Consider the following 22,426-nt stretch of genomic DNA (forward strand, 5'->3'; position numbering starts at 1 on the left):
AAGACCCAAGAAAAGCAGAGAAAATACAGGAAGAATCCTGTATTTTAGAGTGACTCAGTTTTACTGAGAAACATTACGTAACTATGTTCAAAGCCACGTATTTCTTTAATCACATCTAATTTGCATAATTCAGAGGAAGAGACGGTTCTTTATGCATGATCACTGCAGAACGTAGTACGCAGACAGACAAAAGATTTTTATGCAATTTCCTAATTGGAATTTTTTTTATTTACTTTGCTTCTCCCTCTTCCTGCTCCCTTAAATTCATAATTTCCTTTTTAGCCCAGCCCAAGACAGCTGTCCAATTGGCTCCTCTGCAGAGCGAGTGGCCAGGGTCTATTCGCTCCAGTGAGCCTGTAGAATGCCAGCTGTCACTAGCTTCCTCTGGCTGCTAACCCTGCAACATTACTGTACGAGGGAGCAGCCCTGCACCAGGAGTGGCAGAGAATTCTCTCTGTGTGCACGAGTAACACAGAGAGATGTGAAGAGATATAGCTAGTGTGTTTACACTAGTCAATGTGCTGCACTCTGAGCCAAGATGCAAACAAAGGGCCTTAGCCTCTGAGCTGTATATTGACACACTGAACCATACAAAGGCAGACTGATCCAACACGGCCTTGTAGCCAGCTGACTCTTCCTACATTCACACTGGCATCTTCAGCCAGTGGTTTACTGATGGCAGTGAAGTAGCCAGTCAAAGTTATTCAAATTGATCTTCTGTGCAGCAGACTGCACTAAATTTGATAGAAATCCATCCAAAGGTTATTTAGACACCCCACTCAAAAGCCTTTGTCTCATTGTATTTTCATACGTGTACATACATATGCTTTGGAAAACGCATGCCCACTTACTCGCAGTGGATTCCCCGGACAATGAGCTGCCCTATACACACAAGCTCAATCCAACACTACAAAAGACCCTAAAGCTGGTGTGGTGAAGTTCAGCTACACGTTCTCACATGCAGCTCCTCTGGGTCACGTCTACATTAGCTGCAGTGCATGTGTGAAAACAGCTTAAGTTATAACTTTCAACTTCATGATGGCGCCAGAGAAAACATCAGGGGACGACCAAAATCAGTAGACCATGAACGTTTGATGGTATTTCAAGAGATTTTTGCTACAAGAAGTTTCAGTGGATCCCCAAAGTGCATGGGATTCGTTGTCTAGGAACCATTAATGTCTGAACATAATGTTTTGCTAATCAATCAATAAGATGCAGAGATATTTTTCTAAAGAAATTTAAATGTTTAATATTCTGATAGCGCTAAAAGCAAAGTCAGAGAAACATCTAAGTGATTAGAATTTAATCTATTGGGACCTTAAATATACATTTCTGGGCACAGTTGTCTGTAGAGGTTCTCAGTCATCTAGGTCACGGTTGTCCCAGAGAGTGCTAGTCAGTCACAACTGGACTTGCTTAAGGTTCATGAAGACGTTTCACATCTTGACTGAAAGGTTTCTTCTGTTCTGACTGACATGTATGTACTGTTATGATAAAATGCAAAGTATTAAATTAACTAGTTTAACTTCAAGTTACAAAAACAACAAAGTTCACAGTCCCAAAAATTTATGATGGTTTATCATCATAACATGACATCTCACCCTATAAAAACAGAATTTCTGAGAGACGGTGGTTTGGAGAAGTTTAGAAACATTACTTTTAGTGAGTCCATGCACAACACTGGTCACATGTTGAAGTTAAAACTGAAGAAACCTTTTAGATGTTCAGCAAAACGTCTTCAAGAACCTCAAGCCAGTCCAGTTACCACTGATGGAACGCTTCACTCAAAACCACAAATTGCAGCTTCATGATAGTGAAATCAGAAACATTAAGGGATCACGAAATAGTACAATAGATCCTCTGGGGCTCCTGAGTGTCTGCACAAAATCTAATGGTAAACAATCTAATAATTATCAGGGTATTTGAATCTAGACTAACCACCATAGCCATCCCCAGAGCCATGGTGCTAGCAAGACTAAGAGAGCACACAGGGAAAAATTCAAAACGATCAAGCAGCCACTGGTGAGTGAAGAGTTGTGGAAATGCAAAATTAAAAAAATAAAAAATAAACTGCAAAAGCTGTGTGTGACTAGTGGCTGCAGACACCCAATGATCGCCCTGTAGCCAAATGCTGACATGGTGTCTTAACGTGTCTTAGTAATACTCCCTACTCCCTGCCAACAACACAAACACACTCCATATATTTTACATTTGCGTCACGTTAAGCGTTTGATTTCATTAAGAGCTGCTTGTGTTGTTGCATTAACCGCTGACTCACTGTAAAGCTAATTTTATTGACGCCCTGGGCTCACAGTCATGAGCAACATGTGATGGCGCGAGTAACTGATTTGCTTGATCTATGTATGCTGGCGTGAAACGGATCCACAGAACCAGACTGACTGCCCTCAGGGTGCTTTAGCAGTGCTGGGTGGTAGAAGAGGTGGTGTGTCAAGTTAGTCAGTGAGAATACAGAAGAAGCCGAGTCTCTCCACATATATACACAGAAAAGTACCAACATTTGCAGCTGAGAACAAACAAACACAACAAATACTGAAGGAGCACAAAATGTGCCTTTAAACCGTCCTGTAGGTGGAGAGACAATGCCTCATCCTCATGATTGAAGCTCAAGCCCACTTGTTGGCAAGGATCCAATCCAAGGAAGGAATCCTTCAAACCAGCTGCAGCAGTGTGGTTCAGGTGACCCTGCCTCTGACCTCCCCCACAGCGGGCAAACAATAAAATGAGACATGTTTGACTGGAATTACTCCGAGTAGACTGACAAGTAAGTACACAGTAGTGGAGTGGATCAATTGTGCAAACGCAAAAATAAAAACCGGACTTTGCAACATAACATAAGAATATGAAACCCTTGTTCCAACAAGGAAGTCAAATTGTGTATCTTATAACTCCTCTTAAACAAAGGAGCCTTATATCCCACACTGTTCACTAGAAAAGTTATATTATTTGTTAGAGGTCTGTTTAGCAGCACGTGACATTGAGTAATGACTGTCTACAACAAGTTAATAATAGAGCACAGCAGGTGGTAGACTATACTGTACAGCAGAGCTCACATGAATTGCTAACATGCTTATACGAATTTCCCCAAGAGATTACAAAGTAAGACACTATTTATAGTATTGGAGGGGGTTTCCAATCTAAATGTTGTCGGCCTCTAATGGAGCCATCAGAAATGACTGCTTTGTTCGTTCTGTACGTAATATTATACATACAGTGTACATACATACTGTATACTACTCTATTTGTGATTCTGTATTCACTGTATACAGTAGTATAGACTGTTCAGTATTGTAGAACACAGTAAAAATCAGCCAAGTGAAACAACTGTTGGACACATATGACCACACACTGTTGTGTTAATGACTGACACTGTGTGTACAGCACAACAGTGCTGAAGTAGCTCAACCTGCCACTTGCAGTGTTGATCCATTTCTACACTGCCATGCTCCATCGCCCATCACTGTCTGGTGATACAGCAGATAGTCCACTCAGCTGATATCAGTAGCTACAAACGCCCAGTCACTGATGAGCAGGACACTGGACACTCGATCTCTAAACTGCTTCTTTCAGGAGAAAGGACTAAGATCAACAAAGACTTCCCTACAGCATTGCATTTGGGAAGCCAACACATAGCTCGAGTCCATTTCCAGCTGTGTGAAGCAGCGCTGTAGAGCTGGACTCATACCATGGTAAAATATGGGCCCGATGATGCCGTTAGACAAAACAGTAGCTACTGATCAAAATCAAATTCATCAAACTGCTTGTCACATTATGTACAAAAAGATTTTGCTTAGGAAATAATTTGATTACAATTTGACTGCATTCCAGTTCGACACAACAGGCTGTGGATTTAACATCAGAGCAGAAAAACGACTCAGGGGTTTTTTCCAACCCGGAAGAGAAAATGTACATGAAAACACAATTTCTTGTTGTTGTATTTATAGATAAATGACCTAATCAATGTTCCTCAGACTAAAGAAGCTACTTGAATCAGTAATGAAACGTTTAAACAAAAAAAACAAACAAACAAACAAACAAAAAAATATATATATATATATATAATATTAGTTTATAGTTTATTTTCTAAATGCTAAAATGTTGATGTCAAGCTTTGTGGAAATCCGTAACGGACAATCTGTTTTGTGCTCCTACACCCACTAAGAATGGTGTCCCACCAACCCCCTCAGGTGAGCTGCCACCATTCTGCACACAGCTATCACTAAAATCTGAAAGTTGAGTCATGACAACTCTCTCTTCTTGTTTGGTCAAAACGTTTCACTACTCATTCAAGTAGCTTGTTCAGGTATTGCCATGATTCAACTTCCAGATAACTTCACCTAGATGACTGCGAATCTCTACTGACAGCTAGCACTAGTATGTGTAGAAGTCAATGAAAGAGGGAAAATCAACCCTTTCCAAAGACAAAACCCTAAAACAACAATAGATAAAGTTAAAGAGCAACTACTGTTCAAAACTGGGCTTTGTTCAGGCCACAGGAAGACGTCCACAAGCTGACCAATCAGAACAGAGTGGGGCCTTAAAGACACAGGAGCTCATATGAGCCTTAAATCTAGAGGAGCTGTTGCATTAGAGACATTATAAAATACAATAACATGTATTTCTCTTTTTAAACTTAAAAACCATGTAATCTTGTATCAGTGGAGTCAAGAATAAAATATAAACCCTAAATAAGGCATGATAGGGCTACTTTAACCCCTTGTTTTATTATTACCTCAATCCTACTAAAGATCATATTTAGTTGAAAGCAATAACCGATTGACAATATTTAATCAAATTAGGTAGCTGCCGTAACAGACACGTTTCACCCACTTCTTACACAATACAACACTAAGCACCGCTGTACCTCATCAGCAACTTTTCTGACCACAGTCGCAGCTGCTTCACGGTAAAAACAACATATTCTGGCGAAGTGCAAAGAGCTTCTTCTTTATCTCCTGCTTACTTTGATATTTTCACTACTGTGGTGAAGCTTTTTAAGCAACACTTGATGTTTCCAGCATTGTTGCAAACATCAGGTGTTAATAAATATAAGCACAATCTTATTTTTTATTTAATGGGAGGCTTCGCTAATATTAACAATTCCCACAATACCTATGTACCTGTATTGCTTTTTCATACCATTTTTTCTCTATTTCAAACTTATCTAAAAGAATATCATATCATACCATCACATAAAACTGATGATTAGGAGCTCACTGGCAGCTCAATGGTTACTGCGCATGCCACATAACCGCAACATCCCCGGTTTGAGTCCAGCTGGGGACCTTGTTACATGTCACACCCTCTCTGCTTCCTGTCTCCTTCAATACTGTCAAATACAAATGCTCTGTATGTAAATGCCAAAAACAAATCTAAAATTACACAGATTTGTAAAAATACATATTTTATTTTAAGCAGTTTAAAAAGATCACACCTCTATCCTGAACATTAAATAGACTCCTGTTTACAGACAGATATTAAAAGCACAGTGAAAATGGGTGAAATGTGAACTTTAGTTCGCTCTGTTTATCTGCTGGCTGTGACAAGTGAAAGAATGGCAGCTCATGAGGAAAAGCAGAAATCAAATATTTGCTTGGTTGGCAGTTTTTTTTTTAACCACACAGAGAAGAGACAAACGCAGCATTGTGTCCGACTGAGCCCGTCTCTCTGTTCCACACCGAGCCAGCGCTGTGCTCTACACTTCTATGGATCATATGAACCCCTCCCTCTCTCTGAAGATTTTTTTTTGTCTATTTAAATCGGATTGAGCCACAATAGTTGTAGGAGTTTCTATTTGAGAGGCTAAGGTCCAGGGCAGAGATTATCCCCTCCACAGCTGCCACTGCACCTCCTCCCGTCTCACACACTAAAATAAAATAGCACCTCCACCCACAAACTCATGTGTGACATTACAAACAGGCAGCTGTCACTCACACTGAGACCCAGGCCCACAACTAGTAACAGTCTCTCTTTAAAACCTTGACACTGAAATATCCACGTGATAAACAGGGTCACAGAGCTTTAGCATCATTAATAATCTTCCCAAGCTGTTATCTTTAGAGATTTTTTGTGGACAAAGTGAAGCAACATAATAGGATTTCTAAGTCGTTTTGTTATTTATACAAACAGCCATTACGTCTGAAATTGTGAAATCATGAATGAATCCTGTTATTCTGTTATTATTTTAACCCACGTTTAGTTTACTTTAATACACAAAAAACAAGTGAAATCCTCACTTTCCTTTTCCTGGGCCGCCGACAGTGAATGTCAAAGAAAAGCCTTTGCATAACGATAAGTATGCTGATAAGAGAAATAACCACATTTAAGACGTCACTGTTGCATAAGGTGAACACTGGACCATCTTACTGATCATTACCTAACATTAGAGGAGGCACAAAGTGAGGTACATAGCGAGACACACAGTGGAGGCAGCAGAGGAAAAGAAGAAGAAAAAAAAAAGATGCTAAATAAACCACGTCTGGACAGCACGGGATTGCAATAAATCAGCAGCAGGGATTACCCTGCAGCGTGAGTTAATCCGACCGGGCGGCAGGTCTGCCAGATAGAAAGACAAGATAAAGCTTCATCAGAACCTCAGACGCAAAAGCCTATTGGATCCAGTTTTGATAGACCTGATAGAGCCTCATTCTGTTGTCTAGTATTTGCACGCCAGACGGTAACGATGACATCAAACGCTGCGTGGTTATGCAATCCAACCACAGAAAATTATCAGTTACAACAGTGTACCTGTAATATGCAAAGTCAAAGCCAGCCACTGGAAAGTAGAGACGGTGAAATCAATCTGACAGGAAATCTATGTTTTCAAGTGTTTGATCCCCTGGTTTGAATATTTCGTCAGCGGAAAAAAGAAAAGATGTTACTTTATGTAACAGCAATCATAATTTCACAGAACGAGGAAAATCAAACATCTAAATTAGGCAACATGTTTGCAGGGCATATAATTCCCCCTTCCACACTGACTGGGGGAGATGAGATACTTATTTTTTTAAATCAGCTAAAATGGTACAAATCAAGTAACTTCAGATCCATTTCTGGCTCAGAAGATTGGAGAGAGTGTAGAAAAAAGGCTGCCACGGGGAGAGTTTAAAGTCCCTGTGGAGGAGGTGTCTTGGTCAGTGCTAAACAGAGATTTCAGGTGGGCACGGCTCAAAGAAGAAAGTGAAAAATAAGCCTGGAAAAGATTGCACAAGCACTAAGAGATGTCTGAGTGCATTTATATGTGCGAGTGTGTGTGTGTGTGTGTGTGTGTGTGTGTGTGTGTGTGTGTGTGTGTGTGTGTGTGTGTGTGTGTGTGTGTGTGTGTGTGCGTGTGTGCGCATCCTGCAGGAATGGAATTTGAAGCCTGGTATTTCGACCCTGTAGTGGCACCAGATTAAACACAGAGGACAAACGGATTCACCCCCTAAACTGTACATTCTGCAGGACAGTGCGATTACATCTTTAAAAAAATATGTTTTATGTTATAACTTTTAATATCCTGAATGTGTCCACATAAAGAGAATTAACTGCACAGCCCTGGACAGATGATATGTGGAGACACTTATAATTTGTTTGGGGGTGTGATAGGATGGGGTGCATCATACGATGACACAGACAAGTTTGGTCTCTGCTTTGTTTATAAAAAACAACATAAAAGCCGTCTAAATGTGTCTGACCTCCTTTTCTCCCAGCAGGGAGGCAGCAGACTTAGACTAGGTCGGGTCAGAGACAGGGAAGCAACGAGTGCCACCCTGATACAGAAAGGCACAGAGAAAGAGATTACACTGGATTCTAGTAAATGAAAGGCTTGTAACACTCATGTAATTAAAATAATGCTTGAGGCCATTACCACACGGGGAGCCTCCCTCTTACAGTAAAGCCTGCATCTTCAAAACACACATTACACCTGTGACCCAGACCATGAACTGAAGCCTGGACATAAGGCAACGGTCCAGAGGCTCTCACAGTTGTTTCAATCCCACAAACTGAAACCTTCTGTAATATAACACAATATTTATTAGAGACTCTGATCTGTGCTGGTCGGGACTCACTGGTCAAAGTTCACAGCTACAGAAAGAACAAGAGCAGGTTCACACATGCTGAGAACTTAAACAACAGCTGTATTTAAAGTGTTAATATATCAAGGTTAACTTCAATCATTTTCTATATTAATCTTATCAAATCCTAATTCCCACTAAAACACTGCAATTTTACCACATCTCATTTGTTGGGATGGCTTCGTTAAAATCTATTTACATGTTAATAATGAAGGAGACTCTGTTGCTGCTACTGAGTTTTGTTTACTCTTGGTGGTAAAAATCACAGCCTGTTCTCAGCACAGCAACAACCTCGTTATCTGAATAAACTTCCCACCTGTTTGTTTCCCTCTACCTGTGCACAGTTTGTTGAACTTGACAAAAAAGTCAAGTTCAGGGATTGGTTGGAGCCATTTCTCTAAACTACAGGGTTCTACAGGGTGAAGCTACATCACTCCACTGGGTTTTATGAACCCACACCTGCGATCGTACAGTAGTATGAGTAGAGTGGGGCATCTTCCCACATTAACACTGTATTTGTCTGTCTTGGGACAAAGTAAATCAACTTAGAGTATCTTTGTTTTTGTAATGCTCATCATCTTTTTAAACATCCTGTCAAAAAACAGACTCCAACATGAACCCTACAGCCAGATGGAAGGTAACACAACGCAGATGGGTGGTAAACTGAAATTAACAGTGTAAGTGTGATAATTAAAATGGAAGGATAATTTTAGCTTGGCTCTAACTCCTTTCTCCTCTCAGCATCAGCTAAACCCAGGCAGCTGAGGGCTGGGGGTGGGGATCCTCTCTTACATCATGTTGTTGTTTATCACAGCTTGAATTCTCTGTGCAGTTTATTTTGGCAATTCCCCTCTAATCACTGAAGCATAAAAAAAAGCGACAAAATCTGTTGCAATAAACAGATGTGAAGGCTTAAACAATTGTGTGTTTAGGAACAACTGTTGCTGTTATAAAGCATCAGGAGCAGACTTGTTGCTGTTTTTTGCACAAGAATCAAAGTCAGACCAGCATTTTGGAAACAAGAAACATGTATTTTATAATGTCTTAAAAACTGGCCAATCAGTCTCCTTCCCTCATGTGCTGTGCAGGAACTAAAACTGATTAGAGAGAGGAAAAATAGCCACAAGAAAGAGAATAACTTTTTGGTTTAAATACAGCTGTCAGTGTCTTTATAGCACATCAGGAGGGAGTGATGTGGAGATGAGGAGTGAGAGCTAATTACAGCTCTGACTCAACACTCACAGAGGGAGAAAGAGCAGTGAGAGGACAGGCTGCAGGAGCGAGAGAACGAAAGTGAAAAGACAAGGTAGAAGAAGATCAAGAGAGAGAGAGAGAGGCAACAGAAGCTGAGGGAGAGAAAGTAAAGCAAAAGAAGAGGACAGAGGACCACTTTGAAGACTCACACTCCTTGTGATCAGCTCAGGAAAACTCCTCTAGGGCAATGTAACATAAAATGAGGGCATCTTTTTCCAGAGCAGCCAAACTCGCTGCAGAGTGCATTGTGCTCCATCCGAGGCAGCTTGCTAGCTAAATGCCTTTTTGTGATAGCACGTCAAACCACTAAAAGTCTCTTCATTCCCACGCTACATAAGGTTTTTTTATTTTGCTGCTACAGTGACCTGCATCTAAAATTCTTTCTTCCTTCTCCTTTTATTGCTTTGAAGACGTCATAAAGAGAAAATGGAAAAAATATGAAAGGCAAAACAAAAAGGGACAAAAGAAAACTGAGGGACATCTACTGCAATGTTTGTGTCAAGAAGTGGTGATTAAAGAGACCTGAACTGTCCTAATTCAGCTTTAGATGGATGATTTAATGAGCCACATAGCATCAGTGTTGTGTAGTTCATCCATCTACAAAACGCATGTTGACTATTCAAACTGCAACTACACGTATGTTTTTATGTTGATACCACATGCTTTTCTATCTTTGCAGCTGAGACACAAACTGTCAACCAAACCAACCTGCGTGGTCACACAGTCAACAAGAAAATGTGGCTTTAAACACATTTAGCAAATCTCCAAAACAATTCTTTCTACAGGTTTAGTTAAGGACAGTCCGTGTCACAATTGTACAAGTTTACAACTTCAATTCTCTGCAATTTAGCTTTAGCTTTGCTGTGAGAGTATCCACAATGTTGATGTCAAGCTACAAACTAAAAGGTTGTTTGTGGTCACTGTGTAGGAAACAAGTCGATGAAATCATGTCGGTCTACCAGACCCTGGCTGCAGCTGAAATGATACCATTTTATATGAGTGCCCAAATATCAGTGTAAAATGTATTCCAATTATAATGCCCTCAACTGAACTGCATCAGTACCGTTATATCTACATTATTTCATGTTACAGATATGAGAACAGGTCATTTATAACTGTCAGTGCCTTAATACCAAATGTCCCTGCTCATTCTCCTTGTGCAGGACTAACTCAGAGAAACCAAGGCCACAGACAACATTTAAGACCACTTCCGCATTAAGCTGTGTGAATCTGTAACCACAGTTTTCTCTCTTTCAGGTTTCATTGTGCGTCCAGATAGAAATTGTGGTTTTCTTTGCCTAAAGTAAAGCTTTTTCCAAACCAGCCTGTGGAGTAAGTCAATCTTAGATTGTCTACTTACAGAACAACAGGCGGTGGCAGCAGCACTGTATATTACTCACGGCTGTCAGGCGTCTTTGTCTGCTCATATATATAAGTTCATCTTGTTTCTTCCTAGATGCTGCTTTCTACTTATTGTTGAGTTATGGCCTCATTACAGAACATCTAAGTGTGCAGAAATTAACTTGAAATACTACACCATCTCATCTTTGCTTGTTTTAAGTGGCTGACTTGGTTGTCAGTCCTTCACACATGCTCAGTAGGATAAGAATGACCAATTTCCTGCTTCAGCAGCAGCAGTAAGCGCTGACATATTAAAGCCTGCCTTGTTGGGCAGTTATCAGGACAGAATGGCCAATTACGCCTGCTGCCACATGTTGACTTGGAGCAGGTGCCTCAAATACAAAAGACACACAAAACAGCCCAACAACGCAAATGGAGAAAGGCATAAAATGTTCATGCAAACACACTTGGCTCCATTACCAAGCTTTGGCAATATTTGCAGTTTCCACATCTCCTTCCACTGGTGCTGCAAACAGAAGCGAGCAGGTAGTGCTCTCACAAGCAGAACAGGGCTGCTATTCCTGCTGTTGAGAAGCACACCACATGTTTACCCTCAACCTTTTAGCTACTACTGTAAATGTAAAAAAACACAGATAGTGCCACCACAAAAGCAAACACTTGTACCGACATGTTGCAGATGTACTGCACTGCACGACTAGAATACGTTTCACATTTTATCCTGACTTATTTGTGTTTTTGGGCCTCTATTCATTGCAAGTCTCTAGCTATGTTTCATAAAAAGCCTGCAGAAAGATTTTACATGAACAAGGTCACACTGTTTGAATAAGACAAAAGAAAGGACAAGAAGAAGAATGTACTTATCTAAGCTCTCTCTCCAGGGACTTAGAACTTAATTAGAAAATAGTGTGGTCTTATGCAAATGTGAACAGAACACACACAGTCTCCTGGACTCCAGTGAGATCCTACGAGGCCTCTGGCAGTGCAAGTGGAGATTTTCAGCTGTATCAAAAACAGCACAATGAGCAGCACAGCCACGATTTATTGACCCTTCAGCTCCTCATAATCAACTGCACTGCTGCTTCACAGACGGCCAAGAAGTCTGCTGCAGAATTAATGTTGGGGAAGGAAAAGTGAAATAGTTGGATTTGGATCTGAGTTAGGAGCTCAGACTAATGACGGATTATAAGTCTTTCAAGTGAGGTTTAGATTTTCAAGGCATTATGAGGCAGCACTGACGAACAGATGAGGACGGAAATCAATAACGTACGTACTAATAGGTGATGAGGGAGGCATTAATCAGGGAAAGGGTGCGGCACATCAAGAGAAAGTGTCGAACTGGTTGAAGCTGAAGAGAAATTTTAACTGTGTGTCGAAGACCTGTGTTTGTGCTTCTCTGCATGAATTCTGTTTTGTAGTGATGCTGGTGCAGAGTTGTTGGAGTTTGCTGGGGAGACGCAGGAAGTTGCTGGGGGTTGGAAGACATGTCAAACAGGATGTGAAAGCTGTAGCATCAATGTAAGCACACACAGATACAAGGACATGATAATGATGGCACAGACTAGACAACTTAAGCACAGGCGCTAAGCCCAAGTCGACTCCGGGCTCCAGAAAGTCTGAGGCAGCACCGAGGCAGTAGGATGAGGAACTTTATTATATTTAATACTGGCAACATAATGTAAAAAATAGAAGCGATTCTGCAAACCCAAAGTTCGGTTTATACATCGTTGGTTGTTATTATTTGGAGCAGATTCAGAATCTAGCAGGGTTGTATGCTAGATTCTGACTGCTTTTGAAACAGAGATGACCTACACTCTTTACTGTCCCTAAACGGCTCATGACAGCTGCTGCTGACAGACAGTTCTCACTACGCCTTCTATATAGACAGTGTGACTTTCTTAACGTAGTCCTTACACAAAGCGAATGGAGGGCCCTCTTATGACAATAAATATTAGCTTTCTGAAGTGTTATGTGAATTTGTGGGCATCAGTAAGCTGCCATTAATACATGAGAGGGGGGATGGGGGAAGTTTGTATTGAGACTCTAGCCTCAGTTTGAGAACCATTACATTACATACTTTTGAAATACCACAAAATGTGGAACATTATAAATAAAGCACAGCTGAACAAACAATTTGCATTTAGAGTTGGTTTTTTACCAAATTGGCTTGATGAGCTGAAAGATCTCAAACCTACATTTTTACCATTCTGCAGGATTCAATTTCAATCACAAGACCTTGAAATGTCTAAGCCATGTTTTGCTGTTTGCAGCAAGTCTTAGTTTTCTGTTTCTCAGTGAAACTATCATGATGTTTTCTGTGAGCTGACATCTGCCTCCAATGACCACAGAGTGTCTTAATGTTCCACAAAGGCCTGAGCTCTGTTGGCAACCTCTCCTTCAGTTCCTGGGGTGACTTTCAATAATAGACTTTTATGGCATGCAGTACCATTAATGGCTGCGGTCTAATATTGACATAATCAACATGACTTATTTAAACAGGGTTTAAATAAACGCTTTTGGATCTGTAGACAACAGTTTGGAGAAGTAGCAAAGTAGAAAAGGCGGATCTTAGATCATGCAACTCTGTAAGAATACAGATCTGTTGATGGGAGCTAAATCTGCAGCCTAGCACGGCAGTTAATCTTTATTTATTTAAGGAGGAAATGAGAACAAATGTACAGTGCTCGGGGCAATGGCCGGCCTCTGCTGTGGCCTCTATATGCCTGCTGCTTTGCTTCGTCTCTTGATCTGCTTTCTGACACAGAAAGTGAGCAAAGCGAGACGAGGCTGCGCTTCTGTAACACACTCTGGGCTGGTCTCTACAATCACACGGATATGGAAAACAGCTGATTTGATTATTAAACTGGTTGGACAACAGCGCTACTTGGATATGCCTGGTTGATTTGAATCATGTGACATGGTCATCTATGTATTTGAGCTAAGAGAGAGCTGTGAATGATGTTTACTGCTCATTGATTTTTAGTGTTAATCTGATCTGTTCAAATTCTATGATAAGTTAAACTACTCATATCAATGGATTTTCCACTTCAGCCTTTTCAGTCATTTTAGTAAATCAATCAATTACAATTATTACCTCCCAAGGACAAATATTTACTTGCAAGAGGTAAAAGTGTAGCAGCCAAAGGGAAAACTTCAACTCCAAATGAAGCGGTAACACTGAAAAGGACATGTGAATGTCTCGACTTCAAACCCACAATAAAACACATCAAAGACTAAAATACTACTGTTAAAGTAAGAGATCTTAAACCTTCTGGGTCGATGTTCCCCTTTTTGTCTATGCATGACAAGAACTCACATTGCAAAACTGAAGTAGTCTGCATTATGCAAATGTGTCGTGGGCCCACACTTGGCACATTTGTACTGCAAGATATTTTACATATGAGCTTGCGCTTCAGTGCTTTGACATTTTTATACTTTATATACATTTCTGTATCCCGACTTTAAGACTCAACAAATCTGTCTCCATGTTGAGAACTGTTAACCAACTCGAAACTGTCTGCAAAGATAAAACAGGAAGGTGGTTGCAACAGCTCTGTGTGCTACTCAGTGATAAGGAGCAAATGTAATATTAAGAGTAAAACACCTAATTAAAGAGCAGATATACTAAATTAAAAATTAATAGCTTCTACTTGCTTGAAGAAAGACTTGAGGGGTTGGAGTCTCTGTTGTAATGTGGCAGTCTGCTTCACTACTCATGAACCAGCAAATGACAGAACTAAATGTTGGTGTATGACTCAAAGCTGCAAATTAGAGGATAGAGGCGTCTGGTCAACCAGTGGTGTGAGTCAGTGCTTGCTAGCTGGCTGACAGCTGTGAAACCTGATTACTGAACATTGCGTTGGTATTAGACGTAACTAATGCCCATTACTGGGTTGTAACAATAATATTATTAATGGAATATATAATAGAACACATGTTGGCTAGTGATAAAAGAAATCAGGACTGATCACAGTCAATAAAAAAGATTAAACCAAATAAAGTCACAGATGGATCAGTCTCCTAAAAGATCCAGCATCGATACACAAAGCTTACTGGCTGGATTGAGGTTATGAGAGGAAATACAGGAGTTTGTGTCCCTAAAACAACCTCTTCATCCCTTCAGTGGCAGACCATTAGATAAAATGCTTATGTAAAAGGCCTTTTTCTAAAAGCAATTGAAACGAGGAGGGAAACTGTTGTGTGGATGTGTGGCATCAAGCCAGAGCTGGAGCTGCCTCATATCTGGGCCTCGACACAGAGAGTCTGGACTGAGTCACTCAAACTGCAACCAACTGTGCTGCTGATGCCTGTTGTAATTGCCACATAGTCTAGTAAGGGTCCATGGTACCAAACCACAGTGGTTTCCTTTTATCTCTGTGTGCATCTAACACACATTTAGAAATCTCTCCATTATCCAAACTCTTCATATCCAAAAGAAATGAACATTAACATTTTCTGATTATTCATCCTCCTTAGCTGTTGACATTGAAGAATGGTGAGAGGCGAAGGATGCCACACTGAAGCAGAGCCTTAACATGAGCCTGATCTCTCATGAGAGGGACCCTTTGTCCTAAGAGCTGAGCTGTTTAGTATTGGTATCAGCAAACAGACAGAGCACTGGTGATGGAAGCCAAAGACCTTCCTTTAGATGTGTATAGCATGGTCCACAGCTTCAGGTACATCTACACCGATATGGCCGCCTTCAGACTATTTTACATCTTGGAGAAGAAACAAAATGAATCCCTTCACTTTAATTTGAGCGGGAAAGTGTGTTTAACACAGCGGGGACCAGTAGCACAGGGGAGTTTCCGCCTTATCGAACTCAGTCTCAAAGCCTTAGGCTGGATCTGGTAAGAAGTTGTTTTGCAGTTCTACAATCGCCAATCAGTGCACATTTCTGGTGGATTACGGATGCTTCCAGATCGTCACAACTAACGATAAAACTGTTGCAGCCAGAGAAACTTTTCAGAGTTGTACAATCTGGACTCTGATTATTACAAACCACTGCACTGTGTTTGGGCATCTAATGAACTTTAAACACACAGATTTGTTCCTCCAACTGGACTTCCTGGATCAACGCTGTGGTTTTGAATGCATAGTTGATGTCTGTCTGAACACTGACGTAAACTAACAATAGTTTATTATTTCTGCTTTTCGTCACAGTAATGTCCTTAAGATACAGAAAAACTCCATGATGATGCCCTCATGGAACTAATAGCTGTCAAGTTGTCAAATAAAAATAACGGCAGCCTTATTGTGCCCTATTAGAATAAATGATTTATTTGGTTAAATGTGGATCCACGTTTGATCGTTCCATCCTGTTTCTCACAAGTTACCTGGGGGAAAACCTTCAGACTAGAGACTAATGCAAAAGTACTCTGGAGAGGAACAAAGGAGGAAGACAGCATAAAGAAGATGAAAGAAGACGGAGAGGGGGTGGTATCTGACATCATGCCACTATATTGTGTCTCAAATAGTGAACTGGTTCTGTCAGCAAAGCAGCCAACAAACGACTCCGATGAAATGAGGCTGGAGCTGGAGGCAACGTTCATACAGGCCTTCCTTCCACATTTCAGATTCATTCTCTGGCCTGAAATAACCATGTCAAAGCATTTTTTCTAGCTTTTAAAACTGTGTATGTACAGTATGTTACCCACTAGCTGGGTTGAGTAGGTATGTGTCGGCAGAGAGAAGATATAAATATCTTTCATATTGAAGCCACTGTAGCATCGGTTTTACACCAAAGTGGAACCTGGACGTTCAGTCATCAGACTGAAGAAGCTACTTGGATGAGTAGCAAAACGTTTCAACCTAACAAAAAGGAAGTCACGTTGCCATGACTCAACTTCCAGATAACTTCATCTGGACGACTGAGAATCTTCACCGACCAAAGTGGAACGTTTCCCCAAGTCTGCGCACAGAGCAGATGGTCTGCATATTTCACCAGAGATGTTGCTCTGTTGTTTGTCCATCTTTAGAAATCCAAACAATTTCTACATTTCTTGTGTTTAGCGACCTTCTTTACCACAGTTTTTGTCTTGTGCAGATGTTTGATCCAACTCATGGTTACCTTTCCAACACTGTGTTTTTTCCTTGCCTGATGTGTCAGCTACGTCACCAAGCTGCTAGAATCCAACATGTTGACAGTGCAGCATAGATCCAGATGCAGAACAGATAAGTTTACAGATTGAAAATTACCAATATGGGAATTTTCTGCATTATTGCAAAGCACTGTGTCTAATTACAAAAATCTTCTGGATCATGTTAATCAGTGAGGTCTCTATTAAACCTGGGGCATTTGCCAAAGTAGTATCTGATGATTAAGAATAATGTAAATAATGCTCAGTTTAATATAATTGCCCAGAAACCGAAATACATGTTGTCATACAAGACAGAAAGAGAGAAAAACAAAACAATCAGGACATCCAGGCTGGAACTCTGGTAAAATGTCTGACATCTTCCAGCAAGACAGAAGCGACTACTTTCTCTCTTTATATGCAACTTTAATAAGAGCTCATCTCTAGCCTGGTGCTTCCTGAGATAACTTTCTCTCTCTCTCCCTTCAGGCCCTCCCGTTGAGATGAGAAGTCTTTCCAAAACTCCCATCTCACATCTTTTATTCAGGATAAAACACCACTTGTCAACTCATATGCAACAGCTGACTATTACATTATTCATGCAAACTCACACTATATGATAATATAAACTCATGGCTCTTTGTCACACTGATGCACAGCAGTACTCTAGATTGTAAATGTATAAAAGTATGTGGAAAGTGTATATGTACTGGTTACAAACTAACAGTAAAAACAATCTGATGTGTACATTACGCTGCAACACTCTTCTATCTACCTGCATTTCCACAGGTGAAACTAAAGAGACATAAAGCCTGAATGGTGCTTTGCAAATGTACCCTTTATAAAAGGGGCTATTCACTGTAAGGGCAGTCTTTCTGAGAACCATCTTAACTCTAGGCGGCCGTTTTTAGTAAAATAAGTACTGGCCTTAAAGCCAAAGGGGGAAGAATAGGGAATTCTTAATGTTATGCATTATCAAAAGAGTGTTTGAAACCAAGTATTTGGCTGCATATTTTTTTCCAAGAAAATGAGGAAGTGTGAAGGTTTATCTTATTTTCTGCACTATGTCTGCTGCACCCTGCCCTTCATGACTCTAAACAGAGGGATTATGATGATTGCATTTAAATCCAAAGAGAACCGCTGTGTAGGAAAATTGCAGTATGTACTTTCTGATATCTTGGCTATCACATCAAGGTCAGAGGATGACATAAATGCTTTTGAGGCAAGCAGAAAGCTTAAGGCTTTGAATAAGCTTCTCTTGCCTGATGATGTGCACAAGCCTGGGGTTTCACGTAGAGCACTTTAAATAGTTCAAAACGGAACAAAAACCTTGCATCTTTTGCCTCTTTAATAGCTTCGCCTTCTGCAGTGTAATCATCATACAAGTACAGCATCTAGGTCTGAATCTATTGTTCTGATAACACATGTAATAACCATGTTACCTTTGCATAATGCAGCAGAGGTTAGAGCACAATCTCATCCTTTTTCTTTTAAGCGTGGCTTTAAGTATGTTTAATGCATCAGAACAATAAAGTTGTTTTTTTTTTTGACCATTCCTTTAATGTTTACTAATAAAACGTACACCTAAAATGTAGTTACTGCTGACTTAACTTTCATTTAACAGGATGGATACGACTTATAACAGTGGAAATAATAGTATAATGTTTTCACACCAAATGATTACAGTTGTCACTTACCTTGAGGATCTCTCCACGCTTGAAACTAAGCTCATCATCAGCTGTCGCTTTGAAATCGTATTTGGCAATGGCCTCCATGGTGCTAAGTTGTGCACTGGAAAACTGCTAGGCTGAAGTTGTGCGTTTCAGGGACTGAATAAAAAATAAAAACACGTATCCAGGCTTATGTGGCCAGATGCTTTTCTCCGAGTCTCTCCTCCCGTCTATGACCCGATCCTGTAGTGCCTAAGCCTCACATAAAGGTCACAGTAAGGTGCCTGCAAACAAGAAACAGTACAACAGTCAGACAAAGAAAAACTGAGGATGTTGAGAGTGACGTTCTGATCCAGGCGTCACTCTCATCACCCTGAAAGATACACATCAGTACTAACGGTCATCTAGTGACAGACTCGTGTCCCTGTGCTGAGACAGTTTACAATATTAAACATCAATGTCTATGATTGATGTGCTGTACTAGAACTATCCCAAAGCTAATTTGGCCGCAGCGTGTGACAGTTCCTACAGCCCTTCCTGAGCAGTAACCACCTGAACCACAGAAGTCAGTCACCTGGTTAAGTAGAGCTGACAGGGATACATGGGCTAAACTACAGCTGCTGAGTTTAATGGGTAAATCTACATTATCCCATTAGGTTGTTTGCTGATACACCACCGTACAGCTCTGATGGATTCACACTAATACATCTCTGCCTCACGTAAGTCCATTAAATCTGATCCAGGTCACAACAGACCTTTGGCAAATCATCTGCAAACGTGGACTGGTTTCTGCCCCCCACGGGTCATCAGGTCATCTGTCAAGACAGTTTTCTAGAAAGGTCGTTTGAGTACCTGTGATATTTACAGTGAAGTGTCTCCCAACAAGTCGACCAACAAACAAAGGATGACACATCGATGACAAGTAACGTTAGAGCAGACAAAGTAAGAAAAGGGGAAGCTGGATCCAACAGGGGCGACGGTCATTAGCCTCCAGGCTGCTTCACGGTCTACACCCGTCACACTGGACCGTTAGGTAACGAGTCGTTTCCAGCACCAAAGCCTGTTTCTGTGATGTCGTCCAGCGGCGAACCGAGTCCGTCCCAGCGCCCTAGACCGCGGACTGCGCCCAGTGTGCTAGGACGCTGGAGCTAGCACGCCGGCTAACGGTCGCTCGACAATAACTGCGAGAAGGCACCATAATCAAACTAAACCCGTTAAATTTAACACAACGGGGGATTAAGAGGTGAATTTTCTTCCAGACAGGCGCTCGGATGAAAATCCCCGTGTGGTGTTTACAGTCGGCCGAGGCCTGCTAGCTCACTAGCTTCACGCTGGAGGAAAACAGGCTGTTGTTGCTAGCTTAGCTAACGCTGCTGAACTTGTAGCCTGCGACGCGAACGGGAAAACAGCCACAAGTTTGATGTGAAAGAGAAAACGTCGGGAGAAACTCACCGCTCGAGAGGTTCCGTGTCGACGCTGCCCCCGGAACGAACGAAGCCCTGTCGTGTGGTTCTCGACTCCCCGTTTCCTCTGTTCAGCTTCAGATGGTCTCGGTGTGGAGCCGCTTACACCCCGTCCTCACAGCCCAGATCTGGCTACTAGCATAAGGTCTGCGACGTTTATTTCCGCTTCCTTCCACGGAGCTGGGAGGGTCTGGTCCTGGTGCTGGTCCTGGTCCTGCTGCTGGTCCTGGTCCTGCTGCTGGAGCTGGTCCTGGTCCTGGTCCTGGAGCTGAGGGTCACACTGTGTGACATGATCACTATATACACGCTTTGAATATGTACATGTACATGTACTGTATGGATCTAAAGAGTACTAGGAAGTAGTAGCGTACAAGTACTTTAAGTACAGGTCTGAGGTTCTTTATCGACTGTTCCCATTTCATGTTACTTGAACTACACACAAGTACAATATTCTACTTTTACTCCACTATATTCATTTCACAGCCTTAGTTACTTTTTTCTAATAAGATTCTTATAAAAATAAACATTATAAACTAATGAACGTTGATTTATTATTTATGGAACAACCTCCTGTCAATATATAAGTAGGTTAAATCAGCTGCTGTTTCTTTCTGCAGTTTTTAGGTCAACACACAATATTTATCATAATTTCTAACTTTGAGAATTTGTCAAACAAATCTGAACTATCAACTATCAACAGCATCACAATAAAAACTGTTTAAAATACACTGTTTTCTTAGTGGAGTACTTTCACTTAACTAGTACTACAGTGTTAGTACACTTTTACCTGAGTATTAAGTTTGTGTACTTAAAACACTTCTGTGTATCTATGAGACTTTTCTGACTTTATGGAAAGTGAGAAGTTGCTTTTTCTTATAATTCATATAACTTCCTTCCTTCTTTATTCTCATTCCTTGGTTCCATATTTCATTTATAAATCACATGAAGAACTAGAAGTGGTAACTTTGGCACTTATTGACACATTTCTATTTAGTGCTACTTTTTACTCTATTACATTTTAAACAGCTTTAGTTACCAGTTACTTTCTTGCAGACTTAGATTTGTTATGAAATTATTATTATAATTTATGTATTAATATATATTGATAGAAATGTTTCTTCCCCGGTAGAGTTTATTAAACTAAATTAGCACATTGAAAAGCATTGTTGGACCATGTACCTGTTCCAACCCAAAGAAACAGACACATAGTTTAGAAATGGTACTTTCGCTTGTAGGAGAGTATTTTACTTGAGTTTGGAGTTTGTGTACTTCAGCCACCTCTGTGAAGAGTTTTTAAAATATGCTGCTGTATTTTATGCTTTACGTGTGTGGTTCAGGGAAACTACTGTTACACAAGTATTCTTCTTATTATTATTATTATTATAAGTTTAAAATATTGAATACAAAGATAGATAAGGTTGGAGTACCTTCATGCTTTAAGATAAAAGTTGACTATAGGATCTTATAGTCACTCAGATGAAGAACAGTATTCTGCTACTATGTACTACTACTGTGTACTTCTCAGTTCATATTTTATGTGTCTTAAGGATGTGTGATAACAACAGCAGACGTCCTGCTGGTTCTTCTAATTGTTCATAGACAATTAAAACTGTTTAACATCATTAAACAGTTTTAATGATGATGTTAAAACTATCTGTCAAAAAGGATCATGTACAGTATCACTCTTACATGTTAGCTGTTACCTTTATTCCACTACAGAACCAGTTGTTCTGCAGATATTTAACTTCTTTGGTCATCTGTCTTTGTTTTTGCTTTTGAACATCTGCTTTTAATTTCAACCTGCCCATCTGTGGCAACATGGACATTTTAAGTCCTTGACGATGCTGACACCTTGTGGAAGGTTTAATCAAACCATTGACTTCACCTCACTGCAGTTATATTCACATCTTTGAAGGATGTTGGTACATACGACAGTCTTAGGGAAAAGAAAGTGTTGTGGTTTATACAGGATGTACAAAACATCTGTAGTTCAGGGATAAGATGATCTAGGAGCTGTAGTTGTTAAATGAATGTTTGAATCTTAATTCACATTATGTCCAATCTAAATACATATTTCTATAATAAACCATCATAGGGATATCAAGTCAATAACAAATATACTCTCAGATGTCAGTTTATTAGGTCCAATAAAGAGTTGATTAAACTGTACAATCATTAAAAAACTGTGAATTGTGCCTCTGTTGAACTGTATTGTTCAGATAATATCTGTGGGCTGGTGATATTGTGTAATCTGCTCTTCATCTCTTGTGCATATGTGAAAACAGCCATTGATCTCTCTAAAGTACAATAAACCAACGAGTGTAACTACAAACTATCGATCTCTATTTAAAGACTGAATAGAAAAACAGGTAATTGTTTCAGCTTTTGCACATCATAATGATCTTTATTTACCGTCCTTACAATATCTGTCTTCTATTTACAGCTGCAGCTCTGAACCTAAATATAATTATGGGTCAGTTAATGTAGTAACTTATTAAACTGGTGCTGTGATTGTAGGTTATTAGACT

General features: G+C 40.3%; 1 protein-coding gene across 1 annotated transcript in view; it reads right to left on the reverse strand.

The window, feature by feature from the left end:
* Positions 1-20,083, reverse strand: part of grb2b (growth factor receptor-bound protein 2b) — a 28,880-nt gene extending 8,797 nt beyond the window's left edge. Inside the window, exons 1-2 of the mRNA XM_026352278.1 lie at positions 19,888-20,083; positions 18,463-18,719 (exon numbers count right to left, since the gene is read on the reverse strand). Coding sequence (XP_026208063.1) covers positions 18,463-18,540 — 78 coding nt within the window. The 5' untranslated portion in view covers positions 18,541-18,719; positions 19,888-20,083. The remainder of the gene's footprint in view (positions 1-18,462; positions 18,720-19,887) is intronic.
* Positions 20,084-22,426: the final 2,343 nt, after the last annotated feature.

The sequence above is a fragment of the Anabas testudineus genome, chromosome 8 (assembly GCF_900324465.2).
Source record: "Anabas testudineus chromosome 8, fAnaTes1.2, whole genome shotgun sequence".
NCBI lineage: Eukaryota > Metazoa > Chordata > Actinopteri > Anabantiformes > Anabantidae > Anabas > Anabas testudineus.